The 23,967-nt window shown below is 40.6% G+C and overlaps 1 protein-coding gene across 1 annotated transcript; it reads right to left on the bottom strand.

Annotated features, from left to right (window-relative positions):
• Window positions 1-745: 745 nt before the first annotated feature.
• rgs17 (regulator of G protein signaling 17) lies at window positions 746-22,343 on the bottom strand. Its single transcript, XM_034682664.1, has 6 exons — window positions 22,173-22,343; window positions 15,454-15,845; window positions 10,928-11,058; window positions 5,882-5,956; window positions 5,531-5,762; window positions 746-5,245 (listed from the first exon to the last, which is right to left on the bottom strand). The coding sequence occupies exons 2-6, from the start codon at window positions 15,454-15,456 to the stop codon at window positions 5,057-5,059; spliced, it is 630 nt and encodes a 209-aa protein (XP_034538555.1). The 5' UTR covers window positions 15,457-15,845; window positions 22,173-22,343; the 3' UTR covers window positions 746-5,056.
• Window positions 22,344-23,967: the final 1,624 nt, after the last annotated feature.

The raw sequence follows: 23,967 nt of genomic DNA, 5'->3' as shown, positions 1-23,967 counted from the left end.
TTAGTTACAGTCTTCTAGATCATCTCACCAAGACTCCAGCACACAGCCACATAATGTCAGACAACAACACATTTATTTGTTTTCAGCAAGGTTTCTTTTTTATCATCACGAAGGCATATACTATTTTCTCTGTATATTACTTGTTTTATATATATGTATTTTTTTATATGTGTATATATATATGTATATATATATATATATATATATATATATATATACATATATATATATATATATATATATATATATATATATATATATATATATATATATATATAATATAATATAATATTTATATAGAAACAAAAATAAGCGTTCATTTTTGCTGAATAAGATTGAAGAATATCAGCAAAGGGCAATGTAAACCATGGTCCATCTAAAACAGGTGAAAGGTGCGGTAGTTCGCCCTTTACCAACTCACCCACAGTAACAGATTTGCATAGGCAAAAATGGGATTAGCCCTTAGACAGTGGATTCCTGAATTCTTTACAGAGATGCAAAATCTAGTTTAGCTCAACATAATTAAAAACAAACATACATACAAACAAAAAAAACAACAAGAATGTGGACTAGGCCAAGCTCTCTTAAACCCCTCTGGTCATACACAAAGTCATTTTCTGTGCACATTTTTTGTTTACAGTGTTAGGCTTCAAGTAGATCTAAAAACACAACTTGTACATTGACAACTAGATGTGAAATAAATTAACCAACATGAGAGGTAGTGAAAAGCCTACAGAGACGTTTGTTGTTGTCATTTTTTTTTTATACAAAGGAGAAAAAAATAGATAAAATGTGTCAGTAAGGCCAAAGCTTCTCAAAACCTCCTCAAACCTAGCAGGACACTTTAGCTCTCAATGTTTGTTTCTTCTGTAAAATAAAACCACAGCCTTGTATTTTAAAAAAAATAAAAGAAAGAGAAAGAAAAATAACCTCACTTGGTTCCCATGGAAATGTCAAAGATAAAAAAAAAAATCCAAACTCAGCGATGACACATCACTTCACATCATCATCATTGCTTTTAAATTCCACATTTGAAATGCAGTTATTGAAAAAAAAGTGTACTTTTCCCCACTGTGTAAAAGTCACAACAAATTAACAGGAAAGGTCGTCAGCAGGAAACCATGGACTCTGCTGTGTTCGTCCTCTCTGTAAAACACTGTTACCTGGGTTTCTGCTGTGTCTGTCCTCCCTGTAAACCCTGTATCAAGCTAGCAGAGCTAGCACAGGGCAGAGTCTCAAGCCAGCTGTAAACCTGCTGGCTTCTCTGCTCTCACCGGAGATGGTCACCTCCCCTAATGTTTCGAGTATTGAACAAGGTACACATATATATTTCACAATTTATAAATGTAAACTTGGTTTAATTGCACCATGATTTCATCATCTGGTTCTCGGTGAAACATTCTCGTCTTAATCATAGTATAGACTCAGCAACAGGGAAACAGCGGAGAGATTTGTCTGCTGGAGAGCTTAATGAGTGGCAGCACATCTCCTGCTGAATCTGAAATGTTACAGAACTGTCCAAAATCAAAATCTCATCATGTTGTTTCTTGAAAATTGCTCCATCAGCGTCAGAAGTGGTTAACTGCTCTGTAATATTCTGCTTCTGAACAGCTGAGCGCATGCATGCACAGCTCTTCATTACAGCTAAGCAATATCAATCAAGTCCATATGGGTAAAGGCTGGTTTATACTTCTGCGTCGGAGCACCACATACTTGTGTGTCGATGGATTCGTGTCGCACAGCAATACTCCACTGAAACGCCTGAGGGCAGTGTGGTCTCTCTGATAGCTTTGTCACCCGTTTTCAGCCCTGCTACGATCTCTGTTTACTTTTCTTCAGCGATTCAGAACATTTTATGTTAATTTAGAGCTGAGACATGTTACTGTTTATCATAAAGACATGATTACAGGGAGGAATAGAGAGGAGGAGATGAAATACACGGCTTATATGCGGCCAATGAGCGGGGGTCCAGAAAGTGCTGTAAATGTGAGATATACAATGCTGCAGAGCGGACCAATCACAGGGCTTGCGGTCTGCGTTGATTGTATGCGTAGTTACATTTTGGAGGAGGTGTGCGTCAGCTACGTGCGTAGGGCTCTGTGTAGGTACGGGAGCTACGCAGACCTCCGGCGTAGGCTATGCCATCGATTCGACGCAGAGGTATAAATCAGGCTTAATAATGTAGGCTGCATGTGAGTACTGTATACTAAGGTTAAATATTGTACATTAACTGTTGGATGATTACTGGTTTAGGCTTACTTTCTGAACTTTACTTTGAATATTCCAATACATTTCACCAATACTTAACGACTGAAAGCTTCTTTAGTTATATGATAGCTTGGTTTTGAACTGGCAGCCTCATCCAGTTAGCATTTCATAACACAGAGTGAAAATAAGTCTGAAAAAAGCTCAATGGACTCCAAGGCAGAGATATGTCTATATATTACTATTTATATTTCAACATAAAAACTAAATTATCTGTCTTGTTTAGCTTCTTTAGTAAAATTTGTTAACAAGAGGTAGCCATTTTCTTGTCTCATCTAACAGATGCATTAAGAAACAAAGTTTCCTCACATGTCTCATCTTTAGTGATTCATCTGACAATTCAAAACCAACCTAATACGGTGGAACAGCGCTTCTTCGAATAGACTCCAATCTATAATCACTACCTACATCCAATGACACTAGTCTGCTGGACATTCTGGGCTCTAAAATTTGATCTAGACCAAACTTGGCACATGAACTTCAGGTAGTTAAAATTTGTGGCAAAAGGGAGGCCCACATTAATAAGTGAGGAGTGGCACTCTGTCATTGACACTTTAAGAACAAACTAACAACCAAACCAAGAGGCCTGCTAACAATCATGAGATATCATCAATATACTCAGAGGCCTGGTTAATAGAAATAAAAATGAGCATACACTGCACTCATGCACTTTCTACTGCACATCCACAGGCCAGGAACAAAGTTCATGTTCACATCGTCAATAAAAAATGTCTGTTTAAATACTAAAAATGTTCAATGGGACATTTGGCAAAAACCCCATGAAATGTTTTAGTTTCTAAATTTGTCTGTTAGGTGTGTAACTCTACCATACACACACACACACACATATACACACACACACACACACACACACACACACACACAAACATACACATACACAAACACCCAATTTCATCGCATGCTGTCAAAGTCGGATTAGGAAAAAAGAGTGTGAGAGGGTTGGCGGTCGGAGGATGGAGGATTAGCATGGCTAGCACAAACATGCCAACTGCTTGCCTACAGCATGCTTAAACCTAGTTAGCCTCGTAGCATGTAGCAGGACTACACACACGTCTCTTCTAGCCTGGTACAGTAGCATGTTAACGTTATATTACCAACCCTCTTCACTAGCTCTGGTAAAGAAATGAGTGTCTCGAGTGGGCAGTAGATAACTGTACAACTATCTCCTACTCGCCCAGCTTCACCTGCTGGAGAAACAGACACGTACCGAAATGGCTGAGACTCTACTTTCCTGTTGACTAGTCACATGTGATATCTCTTCACAGCGTCTTTGACATCATGTTTGGCACCCGGGTCACATTTCTGCAGTCTGGTTTTGGACATCCCAGTCCAAGAACTGTCAAGTTACCTACAGCATCTAAAGCGCAAGCCTTACAGACAAAGGCCAGGGCTCGGAAGCCATTTTTAGTTACATCAGTGCCTGCTGCATCTACTACTTTTCTCCAAGCAGAACCAGCTTTCCATGAAAGTCGATTTAGTAAACCCTCTTTTTCTGCTCCACAATTTCAAAATGTAAATGACTTTTTGGGGTCAATGGTTGTTTTTACTTTGTCCAGCTGTGTTTTCCCCTACACTGGGCACCTGTGCTTGTCAGGCTGTGATGGTCTGAGTTGGAGGAAGGGGAAAAAAGATGGGAGGTAGGGATCATCAGACAAACTGTGGTTGCTCTCCAGAAAAAAACTCAAGCAGCCCTTGTGCTGCCTTTTCTTACATATAAAGGCATTGTGATTTTTCTCAGTGGAGAGATTATTTTGTTTAAAGTTCATGAGTATTACATGTAGCTGCCCAACCACAATTCTAGCCCTTACTGCTCCCAGTTAAAGAATCCTAAAGGTGGAAAGTGCTTTGATGGACGGACGGATGAATGATGGACAGCTGGATGGACGCATGTGTAGGTGCTGCTGCCTTTGCTGCAGGAGCCTTCCAATCTCCTCACTTAAAAAACACTGCACTAAGCTTTAAATTGGCAGAAGTGTACTTTTTCCCTTCACTGAACATAGACAGCCAGACAGAGACAGGTCACCTGTCATTATACATCTCAATAATCAAAAAAACGGTTGCAGTCCGCGGCGTACATCGTCAAGCTACTGTAGAGAGAGAGAGAGAGTTTCATGCAGAGCCAGTGCTTCAACTGGTTTAACAGGGCTGAGATGCCCCAACTCCCACCAACAATACGGTGTCATGTTTGGACAGAAAAGGAATCAAACAGAGAAAAGATAAACACATCTGAGGAATGGGACAGAATTGGAAAAACTATATGATAGAATGAGGAAAGAGAGAGAATGTTAAAGAGAATGTAGAAAAAATGAGGTCTAAATATTACAGTACAGGAACAGTTGGCTTGTCCTTTTCATCTCTCTCTCTCTTCGTCTTCCCCAGCGTGTGAGGAGTCCGTGTCCACGGTTAACAAACAGCTGGCCGTCAGGTTGGCCACTTCAACAGCCCACAAGTGGGTTGGCCAGTCAACCCTAATAAACGGCACAGAATGCTAGCAAAACAATCACTGGCCAGCATTAATGGTTTTAAACTGACCAATAACCAACCAGCAAAGGCGGACCTGGCTCCAGTGGAGAACTGGATATAAATTGCTTAAAAAATATAAATAAAAAAAAACAAAAAAAACAACCAGCTATCTTGTGATGTCGTTCAGTCTTTTCAATCAAGAAACAGGGAGAGATTTCCAAACCCGACTTCTGGCACCATAGTAGTATTTGAAGTTAAAGTAGTAGTCTCGTTGGTGTACGATGGCGATGACAGAGGTTTGATGGGTCTAGGTGTCGAGGCAGGTACGCCTCCTGTTGGCCAGGAGGTCTCTGTAAACGGAGGAGTTGAGGAAACGGGGGAAGGAGTCGCGGTGCATCAGGGTGTAGATCTGGAATTGGGCCTCCTCGTACATCAGGTTGCTGGGCTCGGTCAAGGTCCTGTTGATTCCTTCTCTGACCCTGGAGTCGAGACTCACCTGATGGAAGGAAAAAAAAAGTAGATTCATCCTTCAGGATGGCTTTTTAAGTGCTTTACAGAGTACTTAGAGCTTCATTAGGACATAACACAGACTGCAGGAAGACAGAGCTCAATCTGAACAGACAAAGAACAATCTTGCTGATCACTACGTTTCCTAACAAGACTAATGGGTTTGTTCAGACCAAAGGAACACTGATCAGCTTTCAGCTCACAGAAACAAGCACATTCACTAATACTATTCCAGCAGTTTTGATACTATCAGTTCTGAATGAACATCTAGTACCTCTTTGGGTGACAATATCGACACGTAGTCTTCATATATGATCCTCGACTTCTCCTCCACCACTGTTAGATTTGTCTCCTTTTTCAGCTCTTCGCAGGCCAACCAGAAAAGCAGGTTGTCCTCGCTGTACTCCGAGCGCAGGAACTCCTGGAAGACCTCCCGGCCCTCCAGCGAGCGCAGCATCATCTCAAAGCTCCGTGCCCATGACAGCAACTCCTCGAGACTGGGGCGTCTGCAACAGGACATGATTGAAATGAAGATACGAGTGAGTGAACCTCTGACAGAGACAAACAAACACACAATAATGCTGGAACATACATGAAAGATGAATGGGATAATGGCTGAACGTACTGTTCTTCTGTAGCTTCAATACTGTCCATCTTGGTGCACGTCTGTCGTTCACTTCTCTCAAGCCTGTCTTCAGTCCTGAATAGAGAAAATAATGATTATTATAATGCTCAAAAAAATAGAAGACTGGACATATTTCTTAAATTTCAACCACATTTGATTCATCATAAGAGTCACTTCAATGTTGAAGAAGAATTTTCTATCACAAATAACTTCTCAACAAGATAAACACTCCTCATGTCCTAAGCTAAGTAAACACATCAGTATGAGGACTGTTGCACCATGCAGGGCTTCAGGGCTAAGACTTAGTCACTTGAATCAAGTTAGCTCCTCAAAACACAGATTCTACTATTTGTAAAATGTTTTAAATAAGCAAAGCCAAACTCTTAAATCAGCCTACATGAGTCTCGTGTTTTAGCTGTTCATCCGTTTTCAATATTTGCCAGCTGTTGGCAAAAAGGCATATTTCAAGGCTACTTTTTTAGTGTTTAAGTGACATCACCCAGGTTTTGAATGATATCATAGAGGATAATTGTCATTTGGATCTTAAGCTCAGTTTGAGGAAAAAACTGAGACATCTGCTCGCTTCCCAGCTCCAAGAATCTCCTAAATAACAAACAAAAGGTTTCTTTTAACACTTGGGGCTGATTCACTAAAGGACTGTGTGGCTTTTGTACATGCTTTAACTGCCAAAAAGACCATGTGTAATTCCCAAAGTATGCATAAAGAGTTAAATGTATCATACAATGTGCTGCAGGCTGTGTGCCAGTGTTGTTTACGTGCATATAAATGAGCAACTATGTGTTGATTTAGGGCAAAACTGTCCCTGTATTATGTAAATGAACCTCATTTAAAAAAATGTGATTCATGAACATCAGCGCTAACAGCCCCACACAGTTAGTGACATTATTTCTATCTGCTGAGAGTTGGTGGTAACTGCGCCGCAGTAACTATAAAGATGTCACATTCAACCCTTGCAGTGATCATATCCACAGTTCCACTTCTGGATGACCTAAATAATACGCCTGTATATAAAGTCTGTTAGTATCACTTTGACAATACTGTAACTATAATAATCAGGGATTAAATCAGTCTGAGGCTCATCCCTCTGCACAGATAGGCTGTGCTGTTCAGCACAACTCACTGTTTTTGTTTTTTTTCTGAATGAACAAGCTGCTCTTTGCTGGCTCGCTCCAGGATGTAAGCTGAATATAAACCGTGAAATTTGTGTCACATTTGGTATGAATCGGCTCCAAAATAAACTGGTAGGAAAAGTCCCCTATCCATTCAGCTCATCATGTGTGTATGTGGATTAAATTGAGGGGCAATATGCTTTGGGAAGTGGACTTTAAGATGGAGCAGAGAGTGGGGGTAAGTGGCCACTATCCATTCTCAGTGAATTCCCCACTAAACTTGTAATGGCATCCAGGAATGTAATTTTGCACTGAAAGCATGCTTGCAATAATAGGGGGCCTTGGCATCAAATATAACGGTCTTAAAAAAAGGTATTATAACCAACCGCCAATCTTACAGATGGAGTTTGGTCTACTCATTGTTGTTGCATTATGTCTTCTTGGGCTTATTTTCTCAAGGTCTAAGAACACAACTCACCTGATATCATACTACACACTTGTGTCCCAGGAAAGATCAATCTTTTTGAAACATCTCCACAATTTTTAAAACTGAAGTGTTAGAGAACCCCTCAGGTGTGGTCAGGGTACAGAATTAACCCCTGCAGAGCACCAAATGAAGTTAGATTTTCCATTTAGGGTGTTAATCTCAGAGGGATACCCAAATTGCAGGTAAATGTTTGTTCCAAAATAGTAACGTAATTAAAAAACTATACAAAGTTTTTACCAGGTTTTGGCGTAGCTACAGTTTCTCTCTCTCTGCTGTTGGCATGTCAGGGCTCTGTGGGTGAGAGCTGACTACCCATGAGCAGGAACACACTCCACTGTTTAACTTTATTTACAGGACATCAGCTACAGTCAAACTTTTTCAGGGGGTTTGAGACTTTGAGAGTTGTGTTCAGTTTTGAATCAATTAATGATTCATCAATAAAACCAGCTTTGCTTTAATTTTGCTCAGTTTTTACTCAACGTAATACCTTACTATCTCAATGAAAAGTACTGACGTAGATGTGGATGGATAAGTAGTATCCTTGGCTGGTGGATTTTTTTTAACCTACCCACCATGTACCCACCAAAAAAGTAATCTCAGACCCTGTGTGGTCAAATTAGTCACGATTATTAAAAAAAAAAGTTTGGTTATCAGTCTTTTATGCCACAGTTTCTTTGTACCAGTGAACTTTGACCCATAAAAATCATCATCAGGATATACACGTTCAAAGTCAATAAAACTACAGAGCTCTCTTCCAAACCACTCTTCAATCACTTGAAAGGCACACGTAGCCTCTCTGTCTATCGTAGCTCAGTCACACTTGCAGAGGCCACAATGCAAACACACACTGATCAGTCTATTTTTGTCTCAGCATGGAAGATCTTTCCTTCCTCTTGCTGTCTCTTGTCAAAGTCCCCATTGTGCAGCAGTAATGGGCTAAGCTAGCCGCAGCCCCCCGGCATCCTCACAATACTGCTAAATATACAGACTGTACTTCACAGCTGTTTTGCATGTGATGTGTGGATGGAAATAGAAGGCACCCGACGAGATAAAGGCCCTGTGTGAGGGTGGGTGAGGGGTGGGGGGAGGGTGGTGGTGGTTAAATAGTGGAGAAAAATGAGATGAGAGGATGAAGTAAAAACTAAATGGAAAGGAAATTGTCACAATCCATTGATAGTTTTTTTTACACACTAAACCTCATTTAGTCAACAAACTTTACCACACAGAGTATCAGTTCTAAAGCCCTCTTAATTGCATTTAATGACATTGAAAGGTCCTATATAAATAAAGCTTAATGTGATTTTCTGTGATAAACCTGCACCTAAAAAGGCAAATAATTCCCCCAGCCTTAAAGTTTAAATAAATAAACAGGGGAAAAAAAGGACTGAAGACCGGTATGTTGGCTCATTCTGGGGATCTGACACCAGCATTTGGCTGAAAAACACACAGCAGAGTCACAGAGCTCACTCACTGCAGGCCCGGTCCTCAAGCTGCCACTACTTCAGATGAAGTGGTGTGAAAGAAGCAGCACATTCACCATTCACTGCCTGAAAACAATGTTTCATTCACTCCTCTCTCCCTGCAGGGAGAGTGCAGTCACAGAGAGGCAGTTGCAAGAAACACACAGAAGTTACTGGGTCTGGTGCCTTGCTCAGGGACCACAGGGTGCAGGAAGTCTCTCTGCACGTTTTCTACCTTCAGTACAATCTGAAGGCATTAGGACACTGGATAAGATAAGATAAGATAAGATATACTTTATTTGTCCCCTGTTGGTCATTGTTCTATTGGCTGTGAAGCTTTGATCTGTCATATCTAAGTAAAACAGTCATTCAACAAGGTTGCAATTAAAGCCAAAACTTTATATCCTCAATGAATCGTGGGTCCAGTATTGTCCAGATTCATTCAAATATTTTGTGATTTATAAAAAGGGAAAAATGCCCACACAATGCCCAAAATTCCAAGCTAAAGTCTGCAAATTGCGTACTTAAATTTAGCTGGGTGTTGTAAAGTAAAAAAAGCATCAACTACTTCCATTTTGACAGGTTACAATCTCTGATTTTTCGGCAGTTTGCTTTGCTGATTTTGATTGGTTGACTTTGAAAACTGCTCGTCCTCGCTCACAGGCTCTACACTTGATCAGACCTTGTCCTTTCCACGTCACACCGGTCAATTCATATCAGTGGAAAGGAGTTCAGGCAAAGCTTGTGGGCCTATACTATTTATGACTTCACCTCTTCCTGTTGACAATCAGACAAAAACAAATATTGATATTGTGCTAAAATTGAGCATACAATAATACCTGTGACTAACAGGTTACAACAGGGGCGGTGGTGGTTCTAAACACTGGTTGCCACCAGGCAGTTTGCTGCCAGTCGAAGAAGCAGCAGGAGCAAAGGAAGAAGAAGACTTAGTCTTCAGCTAGCCAGCTAGCCTTCACCACAGTGTGTGGCTTCTACTGCAGCGCAAATCATGTCGGAGGAGATGAGAGCAAGCTACTTCACTCACACCACAAAAAAAGCTTCCTCACCAGTGTGGAAGTTTTTTTTTAGATTTCCTAAAAAAGACAGAGTGTTTAAGGAAACCCCAGACACAACAGTGACTGCAAAAGGGAAAAAATGAAAAATGGACAGAGAAAAACTAAAGACATGGTTGGTGGAATTTATAGACTATAAAATATGGACGTAGTATCCGTGACGTGACCCATCTGTTCCTGAGCACTGTATTGAAGCAAATGTGGAACTCAACTAGGCATAGGTTGAGACATAAGGAGGTGGGGTTTGAGCCTCCTAGCCAACAGCTATATGTTCCCGTCCGGGAGTTGAGTCAGTCATGTCCTTATTTGGGCAAAAACTCATAATCTTAATATCTTCAGAACCGTTGCGTTAGAAAAAATTCATCCCCCGTACAGTGTGCGCCGATAGATAGATTAGCTACGTAGAACCAAGCCGTTTTTTGAACCAGGATGTAAACATGTTTATTAATGCTGCAAAGATCGTCTTTTTTGAATTGGTGTCTATGTGGTTTCCAGTGTTTCTCCAGCCAGCCTCAAGTGGATTCTCAATGAATTGCAGTTTATAACACTTCCGCATGGGCTTCATAGTTTGAGACCGGAGGTTGCCGCTTGGTGGACATTAAGCCAAAGATATCAGAGCGGTTAGTTGTCTGCGATCTCACACACAAGCTCACAAGTAAGAAAGACCCCTCCACTCCACTCCACTTCATGTTCTTGTTTCACCCTGTCTGGATTCTATTTGGCATAACCACTGGCATGGTATGGTGTAGTAAATTAGATTTCAGTGAGTGCAGCAAAGCAGGAAGTAGTATGGCTCTATAGTATATATATATATATATATATATATATATATATATATATATATATATATATATATATACTATAGAGTAGTACAGTGAGGTTTAGTGTTTCCTTACCAGAGACACTTGCAGCAGCCACACCAGCAGAGGCAGCAGGTGTTGGGTCGGGGCTGTCCAGGGGCCTGAGGTGGGGCCTCGATGTGTGCCGCCTGCCTTTTTCTCATCTCCACTCCACTCACACTGCGGGGCTTCACAAAGGACGCACAACACAGGAGAAAAAGCACAATCAATACCCTTCAACTAGAATGATTATATAACACAATGTTCAGTTTCAAGTTTTGACTACATGTTGGCATTTTGTCTCACCAGTACAATAACTTATTGGAGGGATAAATATAAAATAAACTATGTTGCTTGGTGAGTAAGTGTGTTCATGTGTTTGTGTGTGTGTGTATTTGTGTGTGCGAGAAAAACAGATGAGGCGAGAGAAAGAGAGGGAGAGTGTGTGCACTCAAGCAGGACAGAGAGGATTCCCTTCCTTGTATGGTACCAGGGTTTCTGGCATCCAGCCAAGTCTCTCAACTAGGCTCAGACACACACACACACACACACACACACACACACACACACACACACACACACACACACACACACACACACACACACACACACACACACACACACACACACACACACACACACACACACACACACACACACATTTCATCAGGTGCAGAGACAGACAGAGAGGTGGGTGGGGTCTACACATCACACACACGCCCGTCTGTTTAAATTTTATACAAATTTGTGCAGACTCGGACACTCAGGTTTTAATACGTACAGCTTGTTTCTATTCATCTTCTGACCAGACTGAGGAGTGTGCTACTACAGGAATACTGGAGGACTAAAACAGGGATCCATCACACACATTCACAGCACACACACTTCTGTTACACACCAAGACCGAATAAACAGCTTTGATTTGTTGGAGGTGAGACCAGCACATCTTTCCATTGCAGAGACGCATTGTTTGGGTTTCTGCTGATGCTCTGATGTGTGCGGTTTCACCTTAGTCAACAGTTAGCATTGTTTGAGGCTGTACTGAGACATAGCAGCGGTTAACATTGAGTGTGGACCAAGACTATACGATAGGGTGAAACAAGACATTGTGGTTTCTTGTCCTGCAATATTATTCTGATTTGGAGAAAAGGAAATTTCACCAGAAACATGTAGTGTGTCATTCACAAAAACAAGTTAGGAATGCAGGATATTATTGGCACGTTATTGGTTACGCTACCTAATCTATTACTAGAATAACAATACACAGTAAAGCCTATGTATGCTTTGTTTTTATCTTCCTCCAGGTAGACGATAAGAACACTTGGTGGGCTGTCAAACAATTGATTTTTGTAATTGTGAACAAAAAGGTATATTTGTCAAGCTTTGATACTCTTAGCAACATGGGAGTGAACAAATACGCTTGCTTTATGCAAATGTGAAATGTCTTAAATTATTGCAACAATCCAAAACAACAACAAACATTGTCCAGAAATTCTCTAGAATAATCTCAAAGGTACTGCATGCTTCAAAATTATGCTGAAAGTATAACATAGCAAACTCAGGCTGAAAAAGCCACAACTAATGGGCATCAGTGTACCTGAGTGTAATACTAACACAATGTAGTGTCCCACTTTACACCTGTAAAGGTTAACTTAACATCTCCTGTTTTTTTAAGAAGCTCAATACAAGACGCTGGACCTACTGCATCACAACAGACACATTGTACAACAAAAAGCCTGTATGGTCACTTAAATGTACCATCACTCAAAGATCATTCCCTGAATCCTTCACACTATAAGCAGATAACATCAAACAGAGCGATTGTGTCTCACCTCACATGGGGAACATAAGGCCATGCTGGACAGTCTGTGACAGAGATCCCTGGACAACTCTGGTGAAAGGGAAGAATGCTCTCTGCTTCAGCTGTGAGCTCAACTAGTATGTGCTGTTTTTCAGACATACTCCAGTGGAAACTCAGTTCATATCCAAAGTAAATGCAAATAACTTTGGCCGCATAGAGAACAAGCTAACAGGTCTTTGAAGCTGAACTTGCAATTCAAAAGACCTGTTTCTTTATCCATTTCTCTACCTTGTGGTCCATCTATTATGTGGATCTTTGACTGCATCACAGAGATAGACTGTAGATCATAGATTGCAGAATGTGTTTTTTTACCGCATTACTAACACGTGACAGGTAAGACAACCTGTCGCACAATGTCGCCCTCTGGCCAGTGTGGCGGCCATCGGTTATTGAGCGACCATCAGTATCTGCGGAAAAAACAGGCAGTATGCTCGATGCAAATGACAGCGAGGCTTTGTTCTACAGCAGGAGAAGTAGATTGCATCACCAGCACATGCAAATAAAGTGGAAATACAAATACGCCTAGATGAGTGGAAGAAAAATGACTGATTAGAAAGAGGACATAAAAAAGAAGAGGATCTGTCAAGCAGCTTTGTCTTTTGTCTGATGATAGATTTCATAATTAAGACGTACTCTAAAAACACTGAAACATCTCACAGTATAAAGGATGTCATAACAGCCTAAAGCAATCTCATTCATTTATCTACTGGGCCAGCTTTACTGCAGTCATTAGGTTACTAACCCAAGGATGAGCTACAATCAATATAAAGGTCAATACAAACAACATTGTTGGACGTCACTGACAAGAACTAGCAAAATGAGTGCCAAGAACCCTCCCAGTGGAAATAAAAGTAGTATATAAACTGTCGGTTGGATTATTACACCCTTGTTGTATTAGTAGTTGGAAAAAATATGATTTTTTTCGCACAGTATTAAAAGAAGGTGTGTCTCGTTACAAACAAACTAAGGGGTCGAGGTTTGATTTTAATATTGGAGAGGTGTAAACAGGGTGTAAAGTTAACTTTTTCCTTCTTCTGCCATTGGCTAGTGACCTCCAAAAATGTACCGGCCAAAAATATTTTTCACCAGCCAAATATAAAAGTCATGCCTTATTTTATTTAAAATAACTACCATACGTTTTTATTATGAAGCTCCAACTTAAGCATCACTTAAAGAATACAGTTATGTACAGATACATTTAGATTATTGCTATTTCATTAGGTTATACTTCATTTCAAGGTGACTGCTGCATCATCATGTATTAGAAATATTCAAAAGTGCAACCTTTTACATTGACTGAGTGAGCCAAATATCTGTCTCACAACTTTAACAGGAACGTTCCGTTTATCCCGCAGGAAAAGGGAAAAGAATAAAAAAAAAAAAACATCAACTGGACACCACAGACTTTTTGTTTGTGGTGTCTTCACGCCGAGAATGTGTCGCCCCTTCTTCCTCAAAGCGCTCTTTCCGCCGTGCTTCTTTAAGCAAAGGGAATGAGTAGAACTCCAGTAGCTGACGCCATGCCGTTCCCAACTTACCAAATAACAACACAAGTACAGCGCGCCGCGAGGGTCAAAATAGCCTGACAGTCGGCAGAAATGGACGAAATTATGAAAACGAAACCTCACATGCAATACAAAATTTTCCATCAGCCACTGGCAGGTGTGTGTTTTTGTTTTACACGCCAAACTAATATTTTACCCACCATTGCCGCTTGGCAGGTGTTCATTTTAAGCCTTGGGTGTATATTAAAAGGAGGTTGGGATGGTCCTCTCTGAAAAAAAGATTGAGCTTTGGAAACTTAATCTCCTACACTCCTGTAAACTTTTTTTTTAAGTTATACTTTTCTCCTTTACTTAATGGGACAGTTGAAGAGATACAGGAAATATGGGAAAGCTAAGGAGGACATACAGCAAATGGCAGAGGCCGGGAAACAAACCAGCGTCTGCAGCTACGAGGATTATAGCCTCTGTATATAAGGCACATGGTAAATTAACATTTTCAGCAGCGCACATCCCCAATGAGAAACACCTTTGTCTGTCTTGATGGAGTTATCATGAGATGGTAAAGATCAGCAGACTTCCATATACAGTTTTAACTCTTGAAAAATAATAGTTTTGATTTTTTTCAAAGTGCACTGTGATGATTTTAAGCTGAGATACCTCACAAATCAACTGTGCTTCTATCTTTCTTTTTTCTTTCTACCTTCAACTTCAACTGGTCATGAGTAAAGAAAAACAAAAACAGCAATTGAATATCTTCATCTACAGTGATTAAGAACTATTACTCATAAGTTTTAAACGTTTCAGCACATTTCTAGTCTTCAAAGTGTCAACTTTCAGTTAGGGCAACATCAATGAGCAGCAGTAAAAATAGCCGCCCTGTGTTTTCAGAGGCAATTCTTGCGACTGACAATCTGAAAAGAGGAGTTATATTAGGAGTGTATAAGCTCTGGGCTGGAATAGCTAAGCTAAAGGAATGTTTGTTTTTCAGATCTTTGGAGCTCAAAAGCCTAAATTATAGACTGTTCATAATTCCTCATTAGTCTGAACGTTCTTGTTTTAGTTTTTGTACCCTTAAACAATGACTGCCTTTATAACTGTTTATGTCTTTATCCTGATTTGATGTGTTTTCAATAAAAGGTTGTGAAGATTACTTAAATTTAAACATACACTGCTTTTATCATTAACAATAATAATCAATCCCAGCAGACAGAACTTACCATGAATTAGCGAGTTCCTAAAAACAGGTCAGACAGAGCAGTCATGGCATGAGGTAATAGGTTGCTGGATGAGAGCAGGCTGGTTGACGTAGTGACAGACTGGTGGACTGTCTTGGCGTCTGTTTGGCTGATGAACTGGCTGTCTGGCTGCTGAGGATGCTGGGAGCTTCTCTTTACCGCAGGGAACAGAGATTACTGGTCTCACCATCCCTGACCGACTGGCACAGAAAGGAATACTGGACCGCTGAGGTGAAAAAGTGGCTTCCTCCTGTCCTTGTTTCCTTATTTGACTAGCTCTTTTCAGATTCACTAGCTGCCGCCTCCTAGGCCTCCTCTGATCTTGGTGAAAGGGTCATTTATGGACTGCAGAGTACATGGAGCAGTGACAGCATCTGAAAAACATTCAAAGACAGATCAGTCAAAGTTGCCATCGAATCTTGTAAGTGAAAAACAAAAATGCAATATCTTTTCTTCGACTTTTCATGGATTATTTTCAAAGTAAAAGTCCAATGTGGTGTTCATTTTGCGAGACCTCCCTCATTGTGCCATAGACTGTACATTGAAACAGACACCACAAGTGTTCACTGACTGTGAAGCCAAAAGATTCAAAGCTCGCCCTACTGACTGGCTGCGGTAAAGGTCATAAACCCTGCCTCCTTCATGTTAACAGATGAAACATGCACGAAACTTCTAAATTAATTTCAGGCCAAATAAATATTTCTCTAACATGGTTTCGGTCATTTCAGTTAGTTATTACCATCTTAATTTATATCCAAGTGTTAATTTTAATGAGCAGTTTAGTTTAAATGAGTTATTTGATGTTAAAAAGGTGATTGATTGGCAGCTCTGTTGACAAATGCAGGCTCCTGCAGTGCTTTGAACCGGATTAGCAGAGTAGAGGAGGAACACTGAGAGACAACGCAACCAACACGAACACAAGAGTCATTAACATTTTCATAGCCAATTTATGCCTAGAGTCAACAGTTTGTAAAATAAAAAAGGCTACAAGGCTCCGTTATTGGCTCTTACATTTGTTTTAGGAGAAATGACAAACACAAATCCCACAATTACATCAAACAAAGAAGAAAAATACCATGAGCTTAGAGGTGATATTTCTTTCAATGAATCTTGAATACAGTTACACATTTCTTTCTGTTTTGAGCATTATTGACATATGAATCACAAAGCCAGTCAAAAATAAGTAAAGTCAACTTAAAGCCATAATTCAGAAGTTTGTATTTTCAGACTTCTAAATTAGTTCAAAAACTTCTTCAAACACATCTTTGTCATTTCCTCTGTTCAATTTTTGTTACTGGCAAACTAATGGCCCCTGTTCCACCGGCACGTCTTAAGGCTGATTTATACTTCTGCGTTGAATCAACGGCGTACCCTACGCCGGGGGTCCGCGTAGCTCCCATACCTACGCCGTGGCCTACGCACGCAGCTGACGTGCACCTCCTCCAAAATGTAACTCCCCGTAGAATCGACGCGGACTGCAAGCTCTGTGATTGGTCCGCTCGGCGGCTTTGTCTTTCCCGCATTTACAACACTTCCGGGATCCCGGACATCGGCCGTGTATTTCATCTCCTCCTCTCTATTCTTCATGTAATCGTGTCTGTATGATAAACAGCAACATGTATCAGCTGTAGATTAACATAACACGCTCTGAAACTCTGTGGAAAAGTAAACAGAGATCGTAGCGGGACCGGAAGCAGGCAGCCGGCTATCAGAGAGACGGCACTGCCCTCAGGCGTTTCGGCGGAGAATTGCTGCGCGACACAGACACACCGACGCACAAGTATGTGGGGCTCATGTCCGCGTCAGCCCCTGCTGCGTAGGGGAGACGCAGAAGTATAAATCAGCCTTTAGCCCTACTCTACTCGACTTGACTCGACTCTACTCGGTTTGTGTTGCGTTTCCATGGGCGTGGTACCTCATGTCAGATACCAGTTTTTCGTACCTGCTCTGCTCTGGTTCCAAGCGAGCTGAGCAGATACTAAAAGGTGATGGTGACAGACTGCCAGCCACTGATTGGTAAGAGAATGTCGTCACTGAAGAGTCAAGAGCGTGACGCCCAACACAGGAATCAAACCCGCCATTTTTAAAAAACAACGTACATCAGTAAAAAGCCACAGACCGAGCAGCAAGTACACCATTGCCTTCATTGTTTGTGATTGTTGTGTTTGTGTCGCATTCAAAATGACGTGAACGCGGTTTCGCGCAGCTGTGTTATGACGACCCCGCCCACTGTGAGTCTGTACTTGGGCTGGTGGAAAAGGTACCCAAACCGAGTCGAGTCGAGTTGAGTAGAGCCAGGTCGATTCGAGTAGGGCTGGAACTGTGTAGTGAAAAAGGGCCATTAGGCTTTGTTTACTCAGGAACGGCCTCATTAAAAATGGAGGTCTTACTTTTGTGTTTAAAAAGACACGTTCACAAGACGTGCAGAAATGTCCGGAAACACTGGTGCATTTATGCCAGACCAGTAGGTGGCAGCATTACTTTGAAATAAACAACACTAAAGAACATTATGCGCTTGCACTAGGGATGTAAACAATTAACTGAGTATCGATTAATTGATTGTTAAGAAATTACTTATAATTATTATTCAGCATCAGGGAGGTGTTTTAAGTTTAAAGCATGTTTCGAAGTGAATCGGTTAAAGGTGTTGCACTAGACACTCAGTTGATAGCTGCGGCTGTGCGTCAGGTCTCCACATGCGCTTCTTAAAGAGGGTCATTACACTACTGCTGCCAACAACGGCACAGACATGAATGTTGACAACTTTAAAAAGGAACTTTCCCCACCTTTAGATACAAAGCCAACAGACTGTTGGGAATTGCTAGTACGCTATGTTTGCAGAGCAGCAACATCAGAGGCGTCTGGGCTTTTCTGCCGCTGGACTGATAATGACCCGGTTGTGCTTCCAGCTGACACCTGAGCACGTACACCTTCTTACTTTTCTCAATAAGAAGGAGTAGACAGAAACCTAGACACTGTGAGTCTGAAGTACTTTTCTGTTAGTAGTTGAGACTATATAAGACTATGTCCGATTATTTTTATGAGCCTGCTCGTTGATATTCAACGTGTTAAACATATTGTACCCGTATTCAATACCACCAGCTTTAGTTATTTTGTTCCTGTGGAAAATACAATTTAGGAGAAAAACAACATATTTGGCTTTTTTTTTTTACATGAGAAAACTCAATGTTTCTTTATGGATTAATCGTGAATTGACCTTTAACATAGACTTCTTAATGAATTGATGGACACGCTTGTCTTGCATTTAAAGCCTTTCTTCAATAGAGCAGTGAGTACAAACGAACAAGAAGACGACGGCAATTACACGCTTGAAAACAGGTAACTTTATCTGAAACAGCATTGCTAAACTCAGAGGAGGCAGCGAGACAAGCACAGCGCAGTATGCCATTCATGATATCATTCTCCTACTTATGCATGCTATTTGACTGGGAATGTGATGTGCATGTGTGAATGGGGCTGTTATTTCACAGTTTTCAGAGGATCTGCTTATGTACATGGCGACATAAAGGGTTGCGTTTCCAAAAAATGTCCACTCTTGAACTCGTTTTCATTGTCAGTTGCCCAAAATGCCATTTTGTGTAAATGAATGATCAAAACTCAACTATAGCTTACAGTCCACTGAAAACGTTTCTATATTAAACAGCCAACAAAATAAAAATTTGATATTTAAACATTGTCAAAAAAAGTCATCAAATCAAGAAATGAACCAAAGCAACTACATGACTGATGGTGCAGCTATCACCAATATATTTGGTTTAAACACTCATCTTAAAAACACAACATTCGATCAGTGTGAGGCCATTTGAAGATCATTGAGCCTTGAGGCCACAGAGCCTCTTCCTCACACTGCATGTTTTCATACAGGAGCGTCTGTTCCAACAAACTTGCTTACTCATAACAGCAGCTTGGAAGTGTTCACATGTTGACCTCAACACTGGAGCTTCTTTATTTGATGTGCTATCACTGCTTTGCTGTGAGGTTGTGACTCAAATTAGCAGTAAAAAGACTCGAGAGGGAACAGATTGTTTCTACATGATTCATTTAACAAGCCAGTAAATTGGAGTGTTATTAAGACTACTTTTAAATCATAACATAGTTATCTTGAGTTCTTCAGTATAACTCTTATTTCTGCTGAAAGATGCAAAATACATTTGTGTGCAAACTAAACTAAGCTCTTACATTCAGGTACCTTCCTTGCAAATCTGACAGCAAACAGCCTCAATGCCACTATGCTGTATGATACCATACTGCTCAACACAAAAACCATATACCAGGAGGTTTCATAATGTAAGCCTTCTTCTGCAAAACCATTTCCTTAGTGAGGGGGCTTAAATATCAGCTCACGCCGAATAGAAAATAAAGTGTCCCTTGTGTTTTAAAAGTCTGTGAAGAAAGATTTTGCATAATCATGTGCAAAGACAAGGCTTTTGTGTTGCACTGTCAAGACTTTTAACTGCCTTTCATGAGAGAAAAAAAAGCCAAGGTGTTACAAACTGTTCTCCACCTGAAAAAGAAAAAGTTGATCAAAGTTTTGGGCGTAATGAGTTGATTTTCACTTTTAGCTCTTGTGTATTGAGTCGGTTGTAAAACAGACTGAGATTAACAGTGATGTCTCTTTACAACCTGAATGTCTGAAACCGCTGTGATGGGGGCGTGTCGGACTAGATGACTGGTAGCACGCTGAGGATACAACCTTCTTTTTACTTTTTACACAGGAAGTGTTCAAAATGAGAAACTCAAAAAACACTTCCTATGCAAAATTCTGCCAAAATGTTGAAAACACCACTTTGTCCTCAGGGGGAGGAAAAATCAACAGTAAGAGAGGGTTTCTGTAGAAGCTTTAATCTTGTAATTATTAAATCAACAAGTTTGGTTGATAATATGTTAAAAAAGGTGAAAAACATCATCAGTTTATCTGAAAACCCAAAAATAAATGTCAGTGTAAAAATAGTTGTTAATCAAACAGCCAATCTATTAACTGATAACTGTACAGAGCATATAATCCTTTTTTGTCTGTGCATGAGATTCAAAAATGTGGCGATACATTCATTTTTTAATTAACCCAGTGATTTTCACTCTGCAGTTTCAGAAGTTTTTTTTGTTGTTGAAAGTTTACCATACAAGACTTTGGACGCCATTTTTAATATCTTTGGCTGACGTTTTACATACTAAACCAGGGGTTCCCAACTTTCAGCCCACGACCCCCAAAATATAGGTGCCAAAGATTTGTGACCCCCACTGTCCCTCAAAGTGATTTAATGTGGCTTCATTTAGCTGGTCTGCAGAAAATGAGCCTACCTATATTAGCCTGTAGCTGTGTTTCATGTGCTGCTATGAATAAACCTACAGCTACTGATGCTTTTGATAATTAACTGTTCACTGAATCTAAACTTAGGAGTCATCTAGCAAAAAGAAATGCAGAACACTCATTACATTTTCTATTTTTAAGGTTTTTATTCAAGTTTAGCTGCTATTTTTGTCTATATTTTTTACTATAATGGGTAAAATGTACTAATTTTAGATAACTTAAAAAAAAAAAAACATTCTGGAGGACATCTTCCGACCCCCCATTTGTGTCTCACAACCCTCAAGAGGGTCCCGGCCCACACTTTGGGAACACCTGTACTAAACCATGAATCATGAATAAAGATGATAATATGATACTAAAAGTTATCTCTATTTTCCACCATATAGTGCAATGATAAAATAATCTAATTTTGTTTTTGAAGGTATGGACAAAGGTGAGTGCATTTTGGTGTGAATATGATATAAGATGCACAGCCATCTACAATTTCAATGACAACACACGCTTTCATTAAAATCATGTGTTGCTGAACTCTTTCCCTTTGCCCTAATGTGCAGCTCAAATGTTTACTGATACATCTCACCTGTGTAAAATATCGCCACCCTACAAGCAAACATCAGAGTCAGACATGCTGATAAGACAGCTGCTGTTTGATGAAGAGCTGTCTGAATGAAGCTGTAAAAGCTGAATGAGATGAATCAGGAAGTGTGTCAGGATGTAGTGGCAACATAACCTGGGCTGCTCTGACTCACACACCCATGGGGGAACTGCAGTGTGGGTGCTCCCCTCAGCTGTGCACAAAGCATGATTTCTTCACAGCGGAAGAACAAGGTTTCAGTAAGTCGAGGCGGAGATGAAAAGTGAAAAGTTGACAGGATTGTTTTTGGTGCATGCATGCAGTTTGCTGTCGCAGCTCCTGGTTTGTTGCATCTGCCTTGAAGGCCTGTGCATATCTTCAGATAAGAAGTAGGCAGGCTCATCGAACCCTGTGCACTAGCTCTGCTGCTGGCTAGCTGCTGGGCTGGCTTGTTTTTTGCACGGCTTCTCCTGCAGCTGGTCCGAAACATCTAAGCCCCAATCGCTGCAGGTCACAGCATGCCGGGGTTAGAGGATCCCCCTCCCAGCTGACACTACAGGCTGAGAACACATTCACAGAGGGGGCTACAAAACACTGCCTGTCACACTGAAATCTCTCAGAAATCAAACACCACCCACTTTCTAATGCTAGCTTTAGCCGACAGCCCGAGATCCGCTATCTCTCTCAGCTCGAGAGGAGGAGGAGGAGGTGGCAGCTGAGCAGCGAGCAGCTAACCCCGTGCTAACGACAGCTAGCCTGCCCGTGTGGAGCGTAAGCAAAGAATAAACAGCATCTTACCCCTTTCTGTCGGGCTGTCAGCGTCCTATGGCGAGAAGTGTGAAAAAGCGTTGTCCCGATGTTTATTGAACGACATCATTAATGGAAATCCTGCGGTGTAATGTCCATCGCCACTGTCTTTCTGCCATCCGCCCCACTTCAGCACCGAACGCCGCCGAGCCCCTGGATGCACTGCGCAGGCGCGCTGCCACCGGTGCCGTGTGGCTGCAGTTGGTGAGAAGATGCACTGCTGAGGCTCCAGATATACAGCCTGTAATGCACAGAGGGTCACATTTCACCTTTGCTGCACAATATTGGGACTAACAACACAAATTGTCGATACAATCACTCCACTGCGCTTAATTTAATAAACAGCAAATATTCCCATGCCCCACAAATCTGTTCCAAGAGAAGAAGAAAGTGATCACTGATGCACAATATTGGGACTAACAACACAAAATGTTGATGCAAACACTCCACTGCGTTTAGTTTAATACACAGCAAACATGTCCATGTCCCAAAAATCTGTTCCAAGAGAGGAAGAAAGTGATCACTGATGTACAATATTGGGACTAACAACACAAAATGTTGATGCAAACACTCCACTGCGTTTGGTTTAATACACAGCAAACATGTCCATGTCCCTAAAATCTGTTCCAAGAGGAGGAGAAAGTGATCACGGTTAGGTTGTTATGAACCTTAGATGGCCAATATTTATAGAAGAGATAATTGCACATTAATAAATCAATGTGTAATGTCATACACACATTGTGTAAAAATGCTTACAAAATGATCACCAGTGGTTTTGGTTTAAATTAAACTTTACAGTATTCTGTACAATTATTTGTTGTTTTGTCCAAACTAAACCTTAAATGTTTCTAATTTTACCACTCTTCATAAATCCAAACAACAATATCTTGTATTTTCCCATTTTTTCTAGATATACTGCCTTCTGCTTTAGGCTGTACTGTAACACTGTGCCTATTCAGCAAAATCATTGTAACTATATCATACTTTATGTTGTTCACAATCTGTATCTTTGTAACATCCTGACAGCATAATAGTCTTGTTGTGTATTATCTATTCATGCGGTTGCTCTGTGGTAATGGTGAAAAAGTGACTTGATATTTATGAGCATAAATACAGTTTCTGAAAATCTCATCCTACTAATTCTGAAATCTGATTGGCATTTTTCTACGTAACTGTTATATACACAAGCTGTAGAAAATAAACTGCAACAGGCTTTTGATCACTTTAATAAGCTGTGGTTAGAAGCCATGACTACATTCAATGTATCTTTATTTAACAATCTAAAATGTTAAATAAAACCCACAGAACACCTCGGCTGTAACATGTTTCTTTGTAGCATGCAGTAACTGTTTTTGACAGCATCAGGAAAAGTGCTGGAGAATTCAGCAGCACACTGATAAAGCTGAAGGTTTATTACGATCTTATGGTACGAGTGTGACTGACAAGATGAATAATGGCAGCTTTGAAAGATGGACTAAAACGATTCCATCTAGCCTCTCTCTCAGTACCAACAAGGTGAAACACACAATCTTCTCCTGACTTGTTTACCAATTTCAACAGTTTCTATCATCTGCACCATCAGTTGATTTGAACTCATATTTTCAAGAATAACTCTTATTATTAACACTTTTTAATCAGTGTGTCTCCATTCTTTTCTCTTGGTGATTTCACTCAGCTCATGTCTGTTTGCATTGTGAGCCTCAGAAGTGATGGCAGCTCAAACTACTTTATATTTTCCTGCCATAAACACAGGGGGGCACCAAAACTCTGCTCTCTCTCTTTCTGT

Source organism: Notolabrus celidotus, chromosome 4 (assembly GCF_009762535.1).
Source record: "Notolabrus celidotus isolate fNotCel1 chromosome 4, fNotCel1.pri, whole genome shotgun sequence".
NCBI classification, from domain to species: domain Eukaryota; kingdom Metazoa; phylum Chordata; class Actinopteri; order Labriformes; family Labridae; genus Notolabrus; species Notolabrus celidotus.
This window is presented reverse-complemented; position numbering and strand designations above follow the sequence as displayed.

Excerpts from the sequence above, each read along its gene's own strand:
- rgs17 (XM_034682664.1), bottom strand. Across the intron at positions 5,957-10,927 it reads GGCTGCTGCAAGTGTCTCTG|GACTGAAGACAGGCTTGAGA; the intron begins GTAAGGAAACAC and ends TTCTCTATTCAG. Across the intron at positions 5,763-5,881 it reads ATTGAAGCTACAGAAGAACA|ACGCCCCAGTCTCGAGGAGT; the intron begins GTACGTTCAGCC and ends GTCCTGTTGCAG.